At 38.8% G+C, this 16,865-nt stretch overlaps 2 protein-coding genes across 3 annotated transcripts in view; both read left to right on the forward strand.

The window, feature by feature from the left end:
* The window catches only part of LOC144630007 (dermatopontin-like), a 39,898-nt gene extending 23,826 nt beyond the window's left edge, over positions 1-16,072 (forward strand). Inside the window, exon 5 of the mRNA XM_078488275.1 lies at positions 15,990-16,072. Coding sequence (XP_078344401.1) covers positions 15,990-16,038 — 49 coding nt within the window. The 3' untranslated portion in view covers positions 16,039-16,072. The remainder of the gene's footprint in view (positions 1-15,989) is intronic.
* On the forward strand, positions 2,298-6,645 carry LOC144630008 (dermatopontin-like). 2 transcript variants are annotated; one of them, XM_078488278.1, is made up of 5 exons: positions 2,298-2,319; positions 2,807-2,961; positions 4,047-4,269; positions 5,409-5,585; positions 6,143-6,645. In XM_078488278.1, exons 2-5 carry the CDS (start codon positions 2,814-2,816, stop codon positions 6,189-6,191), a joined length of 597 nt encoding a protein of 198 aa, XP_078344404.1. In that variant the 5' UTR covers positions 2,298-2,319; positions 2,807-2,813; the 3' UTR covers positions 6,192-6,645. The 2 variants fall into 2 exon arrangements, with proteins under 2 accessions (XP_078344404.1, XP_078344403.1); XM_078488277.1 differs by lacking the exon at positions 2,298-2,319 and adding an exon at positions 2,598-2,657.
* Positions 16,073-16,865: the final 793 nt, after the last annotated feature.

The raw sequence follows: 16,865 nt of genomic DNA on the forward strand, positions 1-16,865 counted from the left end.
ATTTAGATCCATACGCCACAATGTGCTTTACAACACTTGCGGGGGACTTTGACCAGACAGTATTAAGGGACTGTGTTACAGGTTTTAGCTAATTTTAGGCAAAAGAAATAGGTAACTGCGATGGACCAGCATCCCAGAGGGTTTTAAATGTAAAATCACATCACATTGTAGGTCCATATGCACATAATTTTCGCGACAACGGGAGATGACGTCACTTTAAAGGAACTGTGTCACAGATTTGGTAGTCAAGTTTAGACATCACAATATGTTCACCAAATTGAGTGAAACATTAAAATAACCGCTTAAAACAGTGAAAGAACATTTCAACAACACACCAAATACAAAAGAAGGTACGGATGGCCAAAAGTGACGAAGACTGAAACCGATTGCGGTATGGGTTACGAAATATTGTTGGGCTGAACTGTTTCAAAGTTCAACTCGTTCGTGAGAGACACTTTTGGTTGCAAACAAGTTATGGTTTTGTCATTTAGATTCGTAGTAATTTCTTTGCAAAAATTAAGTTTCATAGCAGGTATTTGGCAAAACTTAATAACATAAACCTTACTTAGCCGTGACACAGGCCCTTTAAGCAGCTTACAAAGAATGAGGAAATTCATTGTAACCAAACTTCAACGGAAGAACAGTTTTATATAATAAGGATAAGAAAGCGCACACAAAGAAAGAACGATCACCTTAGGCAGAGAATAAGAAAACATCATTGAGCCCCTATCCCTCGTACCTCCCTCTTTATTCCCCCAGGTGAGGGAGCCTTAAGCCCGGGCCAAACGAGGATGAGAGTTGATGAGAGTTGACTGTCATGAGAGTTTTCGTCAACTCCCACCGACTAACATCAACTCGAAACGAGAACGAGAGTCAGTCAAACTCTCATCGACTCACGTGAAAAACTTGAGCAAGTTTAGTCGATGAGAGCGCATGAGAGTCGATCAGAGTGCATGAGAATTCCATGCCAAACGAGAGCAAGAGTTCGAACTCTCATCAACTCTCATCCTCGTTTGGCCCGGGCTTTACCACAAAACGCACGCGCAGCTTGCACAAGTGCGAAAACGTTCCATCTTGCACGATTCGATTCCAACACATCGAAAATATCAAAAGTTATTTTGAGACGAGTGCTTCAACGATGTTATCTTTTCATACTTATCACGAAGCTATTATCATGTGCTATATTGAAACGCCGGAACTGATTTAAGGGCCTCTTCATATGATCCCGGTTGACCGGGCTGGCCCAGTTACCGAGATCTCGGCTCACTCCTATTTTCTTTGTAAAATTTTTGATGTGTTTATATGAGAAAGCGGGCCAGCCCGGTTACCGATATCTCGGTTTCTGCAAACGAGATATCGGCAACCGGGAAGAAAATTTTCCCATATGAACACTCCAGCCCGGCCGCCGGGACGCAACTTTTTTTGAAAAAATAGCTTCCCTTTCGTAACAGGGCGGTCAAAATGGCATAATTTTGCCTTGTAACTATTTCCACTTTAGAAATATGCGAATTAGCTTTATAAGTAAAGTTACAAGGGTCGATAAAGCTACGATAGTCGCAAAAGATGCAACTCTATGTGTCGCAATTTTGGTTTCGTTTCTTGAATTTTATCCCCGTCAACCGGGCTAAAATTTTCCATATGAACAGACGTCAAAATGTGTCCTGGTAACCGAGACAGCCCGTTAACCGGGCTCATGTGAAGAGGCCCTAAATCGACTGGAATGACGGGTCATTGATAAAAGATGGGTTCAATACGAATAGAAATCGTTATCAAAAAACAATCACTGGTTTGCAAATTTATATCGCGTGTTAGACGTTGAAAAATTATCAATACAGTCACAGAAACAGATATTGACAGAGATTACAATCAAAGTCTGAATTGAGTGGAGGGTTGTTTAAATTTTTGTGATTTTCGCTTGTTTTGCTCTTGTTTTAGTAAAACAACTTGTAAAATCAGTTTATTTAAATCATCAACACGAGTTAGAAAGGTTTTTAACTGCCGGCTGTCAGACAGGAATAAAGACATTCTGTTACACTGCTTAGAGGCGTTGGAGAGCGATTCGATCTGGGTACTTGAGCCCACACGAAACGTTTTAATATAAACCTTTTAGTAATGTAACTTTTTTCGCAGGTGAGCATTAAACCTCTTAAAAACTTTGATAAAATATTTCAACTCGAAAGGTTCGATCTTTGAGTGCCGTTAAAGGAACTCATTAAATCCCATATAAATAGGAAATTTGTGTAAACCAGTTGTCATTTAGCAGTGTGCTTCGACCAATACGTTAACTAACTGGGAGGCTTGCTGCAAAAAGGGTTGACGGTAGGTTTAAATATCTTTCCTTTCCTCTCATGTAGTTACTTACGTTTTGGAAAACGTAAAACTCCAGCAAGCGATTCGATATAGGTACTTGAACTCGAACGAGACGTTTAAATATAAACCTTTTAGTAATGTAATTTTATTCGCAGGCGAACATTAACCCGCTCTTAAAAACTTTGATAAAATACTTCTACTCTTAAGGGTCGAACTTTAAGTGTCGTTAAAGGGACTCATTATATGCCATATAAAGAGGAAATTTGTGTACACCAGTTTCCATTTAGGCAGTGTGCTTCGACCAATACGTGAAGTATCTGCGAGGCTTGCTGCAAGACGTATTGACGGTAGGTTCAAATATCTTCCTTCCTTTCATGTCAGCATCCAACAAAGACTAATCTTTTCAAAAACTTAACACCCCAGCAAGGTTCAACAGCTGTACAAAGCTTTACAAACGCTCTTATTGTTTTTCATAAGAGATTTTTTTTCCTTTCAGGCTCATCATGGCGAATGTGAAATTAGCGCTGTTGGTTCTGTTGATTATGATAACAGTCACACCCATTACCCCGCAGTTCTGTTCTTCATCCCGACCAACTCAACTCTCATGGCATAACACATGGAAGCAATCATTCCAAGCGTGGTGCCCATCAAGTGAGATGTCCGTTAATATATATTCTGCTTAAAGTTGGGGGTGGTGGGACCGTGTCACAGTTGAGTTTAGACAATTTTATTAAATTTTGCCAAATACTCGCTTCGAAACTCAATGTTAGCGGCAAGATTACTTCTATGGACCATAGTGACAATAGCTTCATTTCAAACAAATAATATGTCTCCCCAGCGTGCGTTCTAATTAAAAGTTACAAACAAATTAAACGAGATCAACTTTGAAAACTGTTCAGCCTAAGTATTTCCAAAACTCACATCGCAATCCGTTTCAATCTTCTGCAATTTTGTCCATCCAGACCTTCTTTTGTATTTGCTGTGTTATTGAAATGTTGTTTCACTGTTTTAAGTGGTCAAATTGCAATCCGTTTCAATCTTCTGCAGTTTTGTCCATCCAGACCTTTTTTGTATTAGCTGTGATATTGAAATGTTCTTTCACTGTTTTAAGTGGTTATTTCAATGTTTCACTCCATTTGGTGGCCATTTTCTGTATGTCTAAACTTGACTTCCAAATCTTTGACACAGTTCCTTAAAAGTGAAGTCACCCTTTGTCGCGAAAATTATGTGCATTTGGACCGACAATGTGATGTGATTTTACATTTAAAACCCTCTGGGGTGTTGGTCCATTGCAGTTACCCTGCGCCCAACCCCCTAAATAATTTTTTGAGCTTGCCCTACCTATCCGCTGGTACCCATTTATACTTCTGGCGGAGAGAGGCACTATGAGAGCAAAGAATTGTGAGAAAAACCGATGAAAACACAATGACCTCTCTCAGCTTGGCTAGCACGAAACCGCTCAGTTCGGCATCTAGCGTATATGTACATAGCTTATAAGCCCATTGAATTTTATTTGGGGCTTTAATCTTACTATCGCAGGGCGTGGCACTCGTTTGAGTAGCTTTGCTTTCAATACGGGCTCGTGAAAATTCTCACGCATGACAATTAATGATGCTTAAAAAAATCTCGAAAACGCGCTCAAAAAAGAACGCAAAACAGCCCCACGCCAGAAAAACCACGCTTGTTCCCTCAGTTTTGCCGTTTAAAATTCTAATAATTATTACATTGAATTTTAGACCATTTCATCAGCCAGTGGATCAGTTATTACCGATTTTGCCAAAAAGACCGTCTATATCATTTTCGATGCCGTCCAGGCCCTGCTAGAGGTCGTTACGTACAGTTCTGTTCATGGACAGGCTATCTGCATAATCCCACACAAGCCTATTTCAAAGGGTGCATCAACCATGGATTCATCGCTGGAATAAGGAGCATTTATCATTCAGCCTCGGGCGACCGCATGTATGTATTGTGAGGGGAGGGGATGGATAGCTTACAGTCTCCACGGTTTTAATTTGTTATTACAGTAATGCGCGCCGCCCCGCGCCGTACCGATGCCGCGAGAGAAAGGTTGTGATTGGCTCACAACACGAGTTTTTTAACTCCGCGCCAACACGATTCAGACTTTGATTGGTGAAGACGTCAGAAGGAATCCATTCGAAAGCTGTCAAAAAATATCAAAAATTGTGCATCGAGAATACTCTCTAGTCGCATCGGTTCAGTGTGCATTACTGCATATTATTTTTTAATCATGTACTGAAGTTTCCCCACTGTTAGATCGTTTGTAAACGATTTATAAACTATTTATTATTTTGATACCACCAAAAAGATCCTATGCTGCTAAAAACAATACGTCTTAACGGAACCAATTAATGCAAGGTTACTATTATTAGCGGCTACAAATTTTACCGATTTTCGCAAGTTGAGCGAAAATCGCTAAACTATCTAGTACTCGCTACAATTTGTCTCGGTAAAACGCGTTAAATTAAGTACACACCCCACCCCACCCCCACCACCAACAACATACCCCCCTCCAAAAAAAAGTAAACATAGTCGACTTGAAAAATTATTTTAAAAATGATGCGGAACCCATTTACTGACACTTTAAATTAACTTTGTTCTTTCTGGCAATGGAAATGTGACTTTGTTTGTTTACGAAAGACGTATTTCCATCTTAGCTATTTGTTCATTAAAAAAATAGCTGGTTTACACGATATCGCTATTTTGTTCTAAATTTCGGAAAATCGCTAAATTAAATAGTCGCTAAAACTTGTTAAAAAAATCGCTAAAATTAGCTACAGCTAACAATAGTGTATAAATTGAGACTGACACTCTTACAGTGTGAACCAGAAAACCGTGAACACTTCACTCTATTTTGCATATGAAAATTTCTGCAGAAAACCATCGGATGATAGCTCAAACCTGCAGGGAAATATAAACAAATGGACAGAGATGAAGCAGCAGGTTATTTTTTGCGAATAATTCGTCAACTGTTTCTTCCACTTCCTTTTTCAATTTATACTAAAAATTGTGCACGGTTTTTGTGTTCTCACTGTAACTTATATCTAGCTTACACGTGAATTAATTTTTGAATTTCACAGGATTCAGCTTCGTTGTTGCCGCAGCTATGGTTACAAACTGGGAGTTGGCTGGAGACAGTACAAAAAGACTAGCTGCATAAATACATCATACATAAACAGCTTTGGTCAGACTGTCATGAACTATCAAGTTCCCCTGGGCTACATCTTGAACGGAGTGGGAAGTTACTTTAATTCATTGTAAGTGCAAAGTACTGCTCAATAGCTTTCATTTGAATGGTCGCACACTAGGGTTTTATCAACAGACTCAAAAAATAAACCACCATGTACAGCAGAGCAAACACAGTACATAGTACCACAGGAAAGTACTACTAATTAGCGTTCATCAGAATGGTCACACATGGATGAAATGGATGAAACTAGGGTTTCATCCACAGACTTAAAGTTAGAACCACCTTGTACAGCATTATAAACAATACCACATGAAAGTACTGCTCAATAGCTTTCATTTGAATGGTCACACGCTAGGGTTTCAACTACAAACTTAAAATTTAGAATCATGATGTACAGCGTAAGTAACAGTACCACATGAAAGTACTGCTCAGTGCACAGTTCTATCTCACGCTCTCATCTCAGACTTTGCGCGGTCAACAAGCGAACGCCTGGGAACTAGGCTGGTTTTAACCCTTTGAATTCCAAGAGTGATCAAAATCAAATTTCTTTTTGTAATATCACCATACAGCTAACGTTGATTGTGGGGCGAAGATAAAGAGGTAACTTGTGTTTTATTTTTGCAGCTACAAAGACCGCAGCTGGCGATTCCACGTCTGCAAAATGTCAATCTGAAGAACGACATCAAAAGCGCAAGGACTTAAAGTACAGTTAAAAAGAGACCGTGACTTACCAGGAACGGACTAAACCAGAGACAAGCTCAAATCGATACCATTGACTAAACATAGATTGTAACAGACAAGCGCGAAAATATTGTGCATTTCAAGAAAGTCGTTCTGCAGGTCTGCTATCAAAACGTCAAGACTAAACAAGAACTGATATCATTAAGCTGTATCAGAAACAAATTCTTTTCTGCTATACAAGTATCTGATATTATTATCGTGTTTAGGTTTGGTTTTTAGCTTTTTGCCCGAGCAAATACGAATAGAACACAGTGTTTCAACGACTTCTCAGGAATGTTATCACCTAGTATAGCCGTTAATTTTTCGTAATGTGCGTTTGTCGAAATAGTTTGTTTAAGCAATGAGCGTCTCAATTAACAATAAAAAGTCTTGCCAACACGTTCAATATTCATTGTTAATCATTTCTTTGTTTGCTGTAGTTATTTTTGGGCCCAGATTATAATCTACCAAACTTGTTAAAACGTTTTTCCGCCTTTCTAGGGTTTAACGAACACTTTCTTCTCTTCCATCCCCCTCTCCTCCCTTGCCCTCTCCTCCCTTGCCCTCTCCTCCCTTGACATCTCCTCTCCCTGCCTTAACTCTTCCCCCCCCCCCCCCTTGGTTTCAGCCAAAAGCAGCAGCTTAGTTCCCTATATAAATGATTCATCTTTACTTTGTCTTTAAAGCTTTAGGCTTTGAGAGTATAACGCACAGAATAACTCCAAATTGAAGTCTCAAAGAGAAAACTAGACCTTCTGGTGTAAATTATAAAGCAAACTAACTCTGAAGAGCGAATTACTTCCACTATTCTACTTTATATAAAGGAAAGATGATATTCTAGTGACGTCATGTTACTTTCTGTATTTACCCGCGTATCACACGCGCGCACGATACCTGCAAGAGGCATTCGCGCGTGGGTGTTAGGGTGGGGAACACGCCTTTCCCAAAATCTTTCTTCGTGGTCAGTTTCAGTCGAAAAAAAGGGGTGGAGAGGGCTGTGTTTTGTGCAGTTCTACTATCACAGCCCAACTGTTAACTATTGAACGGTGGACGAAAGACGTTTTCTCGGGCACGTTTAAATACAGTCGCGAAAAATATTTTGAGTTATATTGGAACAGGTCGTTGAGACTTTACTTGTCAAATGCTGATAAAATGAAATGATTTTTTGTAGTTAAATCCACTGTGATAACAGGCCATTTGTAAAGACATGGTTGATCAATATGTAAAATCTGTTATCAAATCTAGAAATCAAGGACAAGAGTCCCAAAACCAGGTATAATTGTTACAAAAATATATGGTGCGGTTGACTATAAAAATAAGCGAGAAAACGGATCGCAACGGTAATTGGGTGTCATCTTGGCACCATTATCAAGGAAAGAATGTAACGGAAAAGATAATTTATACTAAAAGTACGTTTGTAAAGGTGTAAAATAGAACGAAAATAAATTAAGACTAAAATATCTGTTCGGTGTCCATTCCAGTGAGGTTTTTTTAAAGGGATAAAGAGGGTTATGTCCGTTCAATGGGCTTAACCAGAAGCATGGCTTAACAAATAGTTTCGCGCGAATGGTCCCTGACTGGGTGTTTAGACTCGGTTTCTTCTTGCGGATCCACAGGAATTCGAGGATAAAGTAATAAATCGCTCCTTTTCTTCGACACCGTTTTTCTTTCGTTCCTTTTTATAGTCAAATATATCGTGCGAGAAATAAAAGCAAGCACAATATCATCACACACATAGAAATTGATACCTATGCGATCACAGCTAAGCAAGGGGGGTATTTACTTATTAAAAAGTTTGCCGTGTTTTACTTTTCAGAAAAAAAGCAAAATACAGTTAAAAAATTTGAAGTCGAACTTAACATGCGAGAATTTAACGAGAACTTATCATGCCCGACAATACATTTGATGCGTCTCCAAACACATTCCCTTCGGGTACTTAAGGACGCACGAAACGTCTTAATAAACATTTTAATAACACTTTTGCTTGCAAATGGGCATTATACTCTTGATAACTTTGATAAAATACTTAGCTTTTAAGTATCAATATCTATAATGCAGTTGCTTTGTGAATTATTTATTTTCGTGCGCGCATTGGACACGGGATACATCGGAGCACAACTTGTCTCACGGAAAAAGTAAAATTTTACGGTGAGTTTAGTAATTGTTCTCAGATACGTCTGCCTGAAGGTTGTCTTGAAATAATCGCAAATATGTTTTTACTGGGTTTGCTATCCGTCATTAAGGACTTAAGGGCCCGTTCTGTGTTTCGTCGCAATGAATTACTTACGGGGCACCCAGCTAGCCAATTATTAGAATTCTGTTACAGGCAAACTTACGTTTTTTTCTACTCCTATGTCTGAAGTTTGATTTTAAAGCAAGGTCCTTGGCAAAATTCCCCAGCTAGCGAGCAAACAACAAAACTGACCCAAAATTTACACCTAATTCATACACCAATGGTCAATAGACGTGGCTGAAGACGGGAGGGAGGGGGGGGGGGTTGAATAGATAATTTAGATAGATCATTCGTATCATAATTCGCCTCACACAGGCCTTGTGAAACGTCATTGCTTCTTCAAGCATTGCGTGCCATTTATTTGTCATGTAAGCATACATATATCTTAGCATATATCTTTCCAACAACGCAACACTTCAGCAAGGTTAACTGGTGTGTAAAGCATTATAAACGCTCTACAATCTTACTGTTTCTCATCAGATATTTTTTTCTTTCAGGGTTACCATGGCGGATGTGAAGTTAGCGTTGTTGGTTCTGTTTTTTATGATAACAGTCACACCCATCACCCCTCAGCGATGTCCTATAGACAGACCAACTTTCTTCGCATGGAAAAATACATGGCACAAGTCATTATACGCGTATTGCAGATCAAGTGAGATGTTCGTTAGTGTATATTCCGCCCATAGGGGCTTTGTCACGGATTTTACCAGACTTTAGACAGCCAAAATATTTACTTGTGTCGTAAAAAACCATTAAAGTAATGGTTATTAGCACTAAAACAAGCGTCTTTGACAGCGGATGGGTAGGATGGAAATGGATTTTAACTTGATAAAAGCATGTAATATTGCTAACCGAGTTGGCCTCCCCTTAAAGCCATGTGGTTTCTTAAAGGTCTCCTTGCCTTACCATAATTTTTGCTGTAATATTTCAATCTTAAAGTGGCTAATAAATGATAATGGTGAAGATGATAATAAAGTCTCCAAATGTTCTTGATGAGTATATTTTTATATACTTTAAATTTTAGACCATTTTATCAGCCATTGGATCAGTTATTACCGATATTGCCAAGGAGACCGCCTTCATTATCTTCGATGCCGTCCAGGCCCTGCTACTGGGCTCTACTGGCAGACCTGTTCATGGACTGGCTATTTGAGTGCTCCCAGGCAAGCCTATTTCAAATGGTGTGCCAACCATGGATTCATCGCTGGAATAAGGAGCACTTTTGATCCAGCCTCGAGCGACCGCAAGTACTGTGAGGGGAGGGGAATGGTAGCTATCAGCCTCTGCGGTTTTGTTATTGCAGTGATGTGCGCCGCATTGCACAGGTTCCGCGCGAGAAAGGTTGTAATTGATTCACAAAACGAGTTGTTCAGCTGGACTAAGCTAGCTGACACGTGAATATATTTTTTGAATTTTCAGGATTCGTCTCCGTTGTTGCCGCAGCTTTGGTAGCAAACCTGGAGTAGGCAAAATAGGCTGGAAACAGTACCGCAAGACTCACTGCCGGAGTACCACATATCTAAACACCTTCGGTCAGAGATTAAACTATCGGGTTCCCTGGGGCTACACCTTGACCGGAGTGGGAAGTTATTTCAATTCATAGTAAGTATAAAAATGATAAAATTATACAAAACCTCTTAACTTTATTCTTTCATTGCGATCAAATTACATTTTTGCAGTGTTGACCCTATCCAGACCGGGGGGGGGGGGGGGGTGACCGGCTGGGGGTTTTGAGGCCCGCGCTGACTTTGAACTCTTATAACTTTTTTAAGGTTCAACCAAACGCTGCCAAACTTTCTGAGTTTTCCTAAAATTTATCTGGCAATAATTTGGTATGTTTGCATTATGTGTCAGGAACTTGATATCGCCATGTCAACGGCATTTTGACAGGCATGTTTTCCCAAATTTGTAATTTTGCGTGTTTCTGTTCATAAAAATTAACTTTAATGGAATTATTTTTACATTTTTACGTTTTTAAAGCACATCCTTGATGATTTTGAGTACTTTTGCAGTACTTTTGGGTGGTTTTCTGGCATTTTGGAAAAATTTTGAAATCCAAGATGGCGGATCCAAGATGGCGGCTGTTTTGACATCATGATGTAATTGTCACGTGATGTGACGTCACCATCCCACGTGAACTATACCAAAAGAAAGATATTTGGATATACTATATATCCTATAAGTTTCATTGTGATTGCTTAAATATTCTGGAAGTTATGGTTTCATAGGTCAGAGATGGTAAAAAAAGCCTGGTCTGAATAGGGTTAAGAAAGTACTGCTCAATAGCAGTTCATTTGAATGGTCACACACTAGGGTTTCATCTACAGTCTCAAATGTTAAACCACAATGTACAGCAGAACAAACAGTACCAAAAGAAAGCACTGCTCGATATCTTTCATGTGTATGGTCACAAACTTGGAATTCAACTACACACTTAATAGTCCGGGAGCTAGGAGCACAGAAATGATGATTTGCACTTCAAGAGTACTGAAAAGGTTTGACAACGGATTTCAATAGATTAAAACCTCCTCTTTCACGCTAGGTAGTTTGTGGTTTCAAATTGTGGAATACGTTTTGAGTTATAGCTATGTTTTTGTCAGTTGGTACAGGTCAAAAAAGGTCTCACATGAGAACGAGGCTGAAATTGCCACTCAATTTATTCATAGAAACTTATTCAATAAGAAAATTAATGTTATCCAGACAACTGATAGGACTCTATGAAAGTCGATTTTATGGAAAGCACCACGGCTTGCAAAGAAATCACACGATATATTTGTGCTCGTTTTGTGTGACGTGTCACAGCATCCTCATTCGCTGTTACATAGGAACAGAAATTTTTCGCTCACGTTCACCAGCAAACTATTTGCTCTTTCAATTCGCTCTTTCCGCACTAAAGAAAGGCAATATTTTTAAAATTCATCACTTGCTGACGTTAAAAACTTGACAGAAGCCGTTAAAGTGGCGCATTTCTTCTAAAGCCTCGCTTTCATGTTAATGGAAAAGGAAAAAAAATAATATTGAACTTGGCAAAGAAAGAAGCAATGTTCAATGAAATTTGCCCACAAGAACATATTTAAAATACATGCAGATGCTGTCAATTGTAGCGTAGAAAGTAAATATGACGTTAAACTATGTCAGTTCTGACAAGACCTATCAGACCCAATTTAAAGAAGAAGATTTCGAAAGTTTCCACCTTAGATTTTGTTAAACTTTGTCTCGTATTTAAAAGTTATAAACAGTCGTGATGACGCCTAGAATATCATAAATTCCAGGTCACAAATAGTAGTTTAATGAAACAGTCATTCTATTTCTGTTTCGACACTCGTGGTCCCCCGTACAGTGCAGCATTTTGTATTACTTTTTCTATCCATGCCCAACAGGTTATGCCAAGGTCTTTAGTAGCTGTAGGTTATATATTCAAACGCAAGTCTGAATGACTTTAGCTTCAGGGACATACTGTAATGTTCTTTTTTTTTTCACAGTAAATGGGATAGCACAGCCCATTCGCAGTACGTACAAACAGCTCTCTTTCGAAATGAATTACATTCTATAGATCAAAGCTTTGGTTTGTTTGCTGTTCTCTCGTCTACCTCTGCCGCTTTCTCTAACCGCCCTAAACGATCTTAGTTTTTGATTCTGCGTAAAACTGTTTGAGCATTTCGGTTTCCAGTTACAGCAAGAGATTTCAAAGCACTAGGAAATGCCCAAAAAGGAGGGAACTACAATCCACAAAATTTTCCAAGTCTTATGGCAACTTTTCCACTTAAATACAGAAGTAATGAAACACGTCTGTGCTGACCAGTCAGCGCCTTCATTTGCAATTCAAGTCGCCTCACAGAATTCAACAGGAAGAGCCATGGCATCTTTTTTGAGCTTTTCTCAGGGACCAAAACTTGTTGTTTTCTCACGAATCGAGCTCCTAACTGGGCAGCACATAAGTGTTTAAAGTACCGCAGTGTCTCGCAAGATTGCAGCTCTCGCGCCATCTTTCGAATCATGTTTGGTGTGTAATGGAAACCTTGTGTAGGTTTTCTCGGGGCCAGAATGCAATGATCGCACAATTTATCACTTCCCTTTCGTCTTAAGAAGACATTTTTGAGAAGGGAAGGGGTGGTGGTTGGGAGGGGCCGGGAGGGGGGGGGGGGGGGGGGGGTGGGGGGGGGGTTGGGGGGCTAGAGGAAGGTATAACAAATCTTTCCAATATGACCAGAAAAACTAGGCTCTTTACTTGGTTGGCGTATGGCTTACTTAAAGCCCCAAATCGTCCGAAGTAATAACATTTAGTAAGCTTGCCTCAAAGCACTTCAATAGTGTTACCTCTCACTTAAAGAAGTAAAAATAGTGCGGGGAGAACATTGTCTTTGATCGTTATTGGCCAATATCCGTCCGGAAAAGATGCAGAAGAGAGGAAAATACATTGAAATCCATATTATAATGGCCCACATACATCACTTCCTTGAGTTAAATACAGGGAAATACCTGCGAGCAAGAGCCCAATTTTTCCCAGGTTAGCCGAAACGGGTTCTTGTATAAATGGTAGTAAAACAAATTATTTTAGGCTACTCAGGTTCTTTATAAGTTCTTATTTTCTAAAGAAAATTTACTTTAATGCTTATAGAACTTTTAGTGATATTCAGCCTATTCCTTGTGTAAAATTTGCATACCACATAAGTGCTTATGTAAAAAGCACTAGCCATTTAGAATATCACATTATATATACGCACAGTTGTGCTTTGTAAAAACTTCCCGAAAAACATTTTTAATCAGTTTAAGAAAATAAAAACTTGTTTCCAAATTTGAGGCCAAATAGGTTCTTATAAAATTGGGGTCTAATTTCCAAATTTTAGCGCAACAGGTTTTTAACTGTTAGGTTCTTACCCGCGGGTTTTTTACTGTATATATATTTTAAAACTGAAAAACAGGACTAATCTCGTGTCCTCCCAATCCGATTATTAAAATATACCAAAAACAAGAACCTTGTCATTGCTACTGAGTGTAAAAATAAAAATTTTGCAGTTTCTCGGAAAAAGAGAAAGCCCAAAATTAATGAGATTACTAGATTCAAACAACGAGAAAGCCGTCAGAAGGGTTCTATCACACGCCAAACATGATGCCAAAGATGATGCGAAAGATGATGCAAGAGCTTTCATTCAATCGCCAGATACTGAATGAGTGATGTACTGGTACTCATTATGCAAGGAAATTGGCTGCCAAGAGCTGTGGCTCCGGACGGTGTTTAAAGTTCAAACAAAATACACTCAAGTACACAAAATTGTTTCATCAATGTTTGGTAAACAGTTGTGAAAAGCTATTCATGCTTTCTAGCGCATTTGGTCATATTAACATGTTAATTTGCGCCATAGAAATATTTCTTACTCCTGGGATGCGATTCTACAAACGTTGATGTTCATAATGGAAAGCAAGATAGATGGAAACTAATAAGCATTAACACAGGCTTATCAAGAGATCTTAGGATGGTTGGAGAAAGCAGCAGGGTAGACCCGAGAATGGACTTTGCTGGAGGGGAGCTTCTGTCTGAATCTCTTCCCAAGCAAAGCTGACTAACTTGTACTATGGATGAGTCATGTTGTGTCAAAAGAAACAGAATAGCAAGTCTCTTCAACAAACGTCATTCAATCTTTCTACTTAGGTTCTTGATTTAGAAAGACACATTAAAATCATTTTCCTTTAGTCAGGTAGCCCTTATTTTGTTTTACAAGATAAGGGTGTGTTTTGGGCAACCCAATGAAGGGCCGAAAACCACAACTGACAGTCACTTTCTGCAAAATAATTTTTTAAGACTTATTCTGAAATATCTTGTCAACTCAGTTGCATTGTTTTTTTTTTGTTCTTGATGTTTTTCGTTGGTTTTTGACGACGGGTGACAGCATTATATCTTTTTTTACATATCCTCAACACTCGGCATCATAAATGCCACTATTTCAGACACGAAGTCAGAAAATAATGTAACATTCATCCAAGAATGATAATGGCTGGCTTAAATCTACTCACTGTATTGGTGCCTACTGTATTGGTGCCTAAAAAGTAGTCAGGAACGTCGTGATTGAAACGAAGAATTATGTCAAAAAGCTGAAACTGAGACTTAACCTACACGTCACTAAACATACGGTCCCAGGCAAACGCTCCGCACATCAAAACATTTACGGGGGGAAATTGCTATAATGAACATATTTGTATCATAAAGTAGACCTTCTTCTCAATAGTTTCGGAAAAAAATTCAAGGCTACGTCGCTTATACATCTTTCAATTTTAAACGTACGAAGGCTAAGGAAATAAAGCAGGCAAGATTCGTAATGAACGTAACAGTCTTGAATATCATTTTTTTTTTGTTTCTTGAAAGCTATCTTCGGGGAAATGTGTGTTTGTTCATGGAAGTTTACAAGCAGCTGCATCGCAAATTTGTTGCTAAGCCCATGCAATCTCGGGCACCACTGTTGAGACACTTGGCCAAGTGTCGACTTAATAGTGTACAACAGTTCTTTTTTTTACCCTCCGCCACCCTCCCTCATTTGGTCATTGCATCATGTTGGTTAATGTTGTCGTGTTGTGAAAACAACACAAAATGAATAACAAACCTTTAAAAACGACTAATGCAGTTCAAACGCGCTCTTGAGTAGAGACATTTGAAAGAACAAAATGTGACTACTTGTTACTTGGAATTTGTAACATTCTTGATGTCATCAACGAATGAAACGGAGAACAAGTTATAATAAAATCTTAGAATATTTTTAAGCACCAATTGCGATCTCTAACTTTATTTTCTACTGTAGCCGATCGACAAGACCTGTTTTGGGTATTTTCTGTTAGGGAAAATTTTATCAAATATTGTTTTTCCTAACCAAGTTTATTGTCACTGTTCGTTTTCCTTTTAACACCAAAGCGAGGCTTCAGTTAAAAGGCGCCACTTTAACGGCTTTTACCAAATTTTTAACGTCAGCAAGTGATGAATTTTAAAAATATTGCCTTTCTTTAGTGCGGAAAGAGCGAATTAATAGAGCAAGTGGTTTGCTGGTGAATGTGAGCGAAAAGTTTCTGTTCCTATGTAACAGAGAATGAGAATGCTGTGACACGTGACACAAAACGAGAACAAATATCATGTGATTTCTTTGCAAGCCGTGATGCTTTCCATAAAATCGACTTTCATAGAGTCCTATCAGTTGTCTGGATAACATTTATTTTCTTATTGAATAAGTTTCTATGAATAAATTGAGTGGCAATTTCAGCCTCATTGTCATGTGAGACCTTTTTTGAACTGTACCAACTGACAAAAACATAGCTATAACTCAAAACGTATTCCACAATTTGAAACCACAAACTACCTAGCGTGAAAGAGGAGGTTTTAATCTATTGAAATCCGTTGTCAAACCTTTTCAGTACTCTTGAAGTGCAAATCATCATATCTGTGCTCCTAGCTCCCGGACTACAAATACTCCACCATACAACTCACGTTGCCTGTTAGGCTCAGGTTAAGTGGAACTTTTTGTTGTATTTTCGCAGCTACAAAGACCGTCGTTGGCGATTCCAGATCTGCAAAATGCAAAACTGAAGAACGACGTCAAAAGGGCAAAACCTTAAAGTGAAGTTAATAGATACTGTCACTGTACCGTGATTTATTAGGAACGGAGTAAACAAGGGAAAAGCTCAAACTGATACTCTACTAGATGCTAACAGACAAGCGCGAAAATATTGCACATTCCCAGAAAAGTCATTCTGCAAAGCTGGCGTTAGAAAGTCAAGACTAAACAAGAACTGACTAATGAGAAACAAATTATTTTCTCCTAGACATGTATATCCGATGTTATAGTTTGGCTTTTTGTTTTTTTCTTGCAGGCGTGAATCAAACGGATAAAATGCAGTACTAGTGTTTTACGACTTTTGCGTTTGTGAAAGTAGTTTTCTAAACAGTGAGCGTCTCAATTAATAATAATAAAAAGCCTTGCCATTAATGATCGTTATTTATCATTTGTTTATTTGTCAATGCCTCTGGGTCTGTTAATGAACTACAGAACTAGTTGAAATTGTTTTCGGCCTTCCTAAAGCTATTACGGTATTAGGCCTACTCTGGGACCCAAAATCGCCCAAAGTCGCCCAAAGTCGCCTAAAGTCGCTCTAAGTCGCTTTAAATAGTATAGATATTTTCTGTAACAAGGCTTTATGGTGTACCTTGATGATTCCCATGTACCTAGGTCGGTCACCTAAAATTGCCTGAAAGGTCACCTAAAATTGCCTAAAAGGTCACCTAAAATTGCCTAAAGTCGCTCAAAATCGCCCAAAGTCGCCTAAAGTCGCCCAAAATCGCCTTAAATCGCCCAAAATCGCCTGTAATTTTGGACAAAATAAGCTAAAATCGCCTAAAGTCGCCTTAAGTCGCCC

This window comes from Oculina patagonica, chromosome 11 (genome assembly GCF_052425735.1).
Source record: "Oculina patagonica isolate OP01 chromosome 11, crgOcupat, whole genome shotgun sequence".
In the NCBI taxonomy this organism is placed as follows: Eukaryota; Metazoa; Cnidaria; class Anthozoa; order Scleractinia; family Oculinidae; genus Oculina; species Oculina patagonica.

Excerpts from the sequence above, each read along its gene's own strand:
- LOC144630008 (XM_078488278.1), top strand. The coding sequence starts at position 2,814 with ATGGCGAATGTGAAATTAGCGCTGTTGGTTCTGTTGATTATGATAACA. Across the intron at positions 2,962-4,046 it reads CCAAGCGTGGTGCCCATCAA|ACCATTTCATCAGCCAGTGG; the intron begins GTGAGATGTCCG and ends ATTGAATTTTAG. Across the intron at positions 5,586-6,142 it reads GGAAGTTACTTTAATTCATT|CTACAAAGACCGCAGCTGGC; the intron begins GTAAGTGCAAAG and ends TTATTTTTGCAG.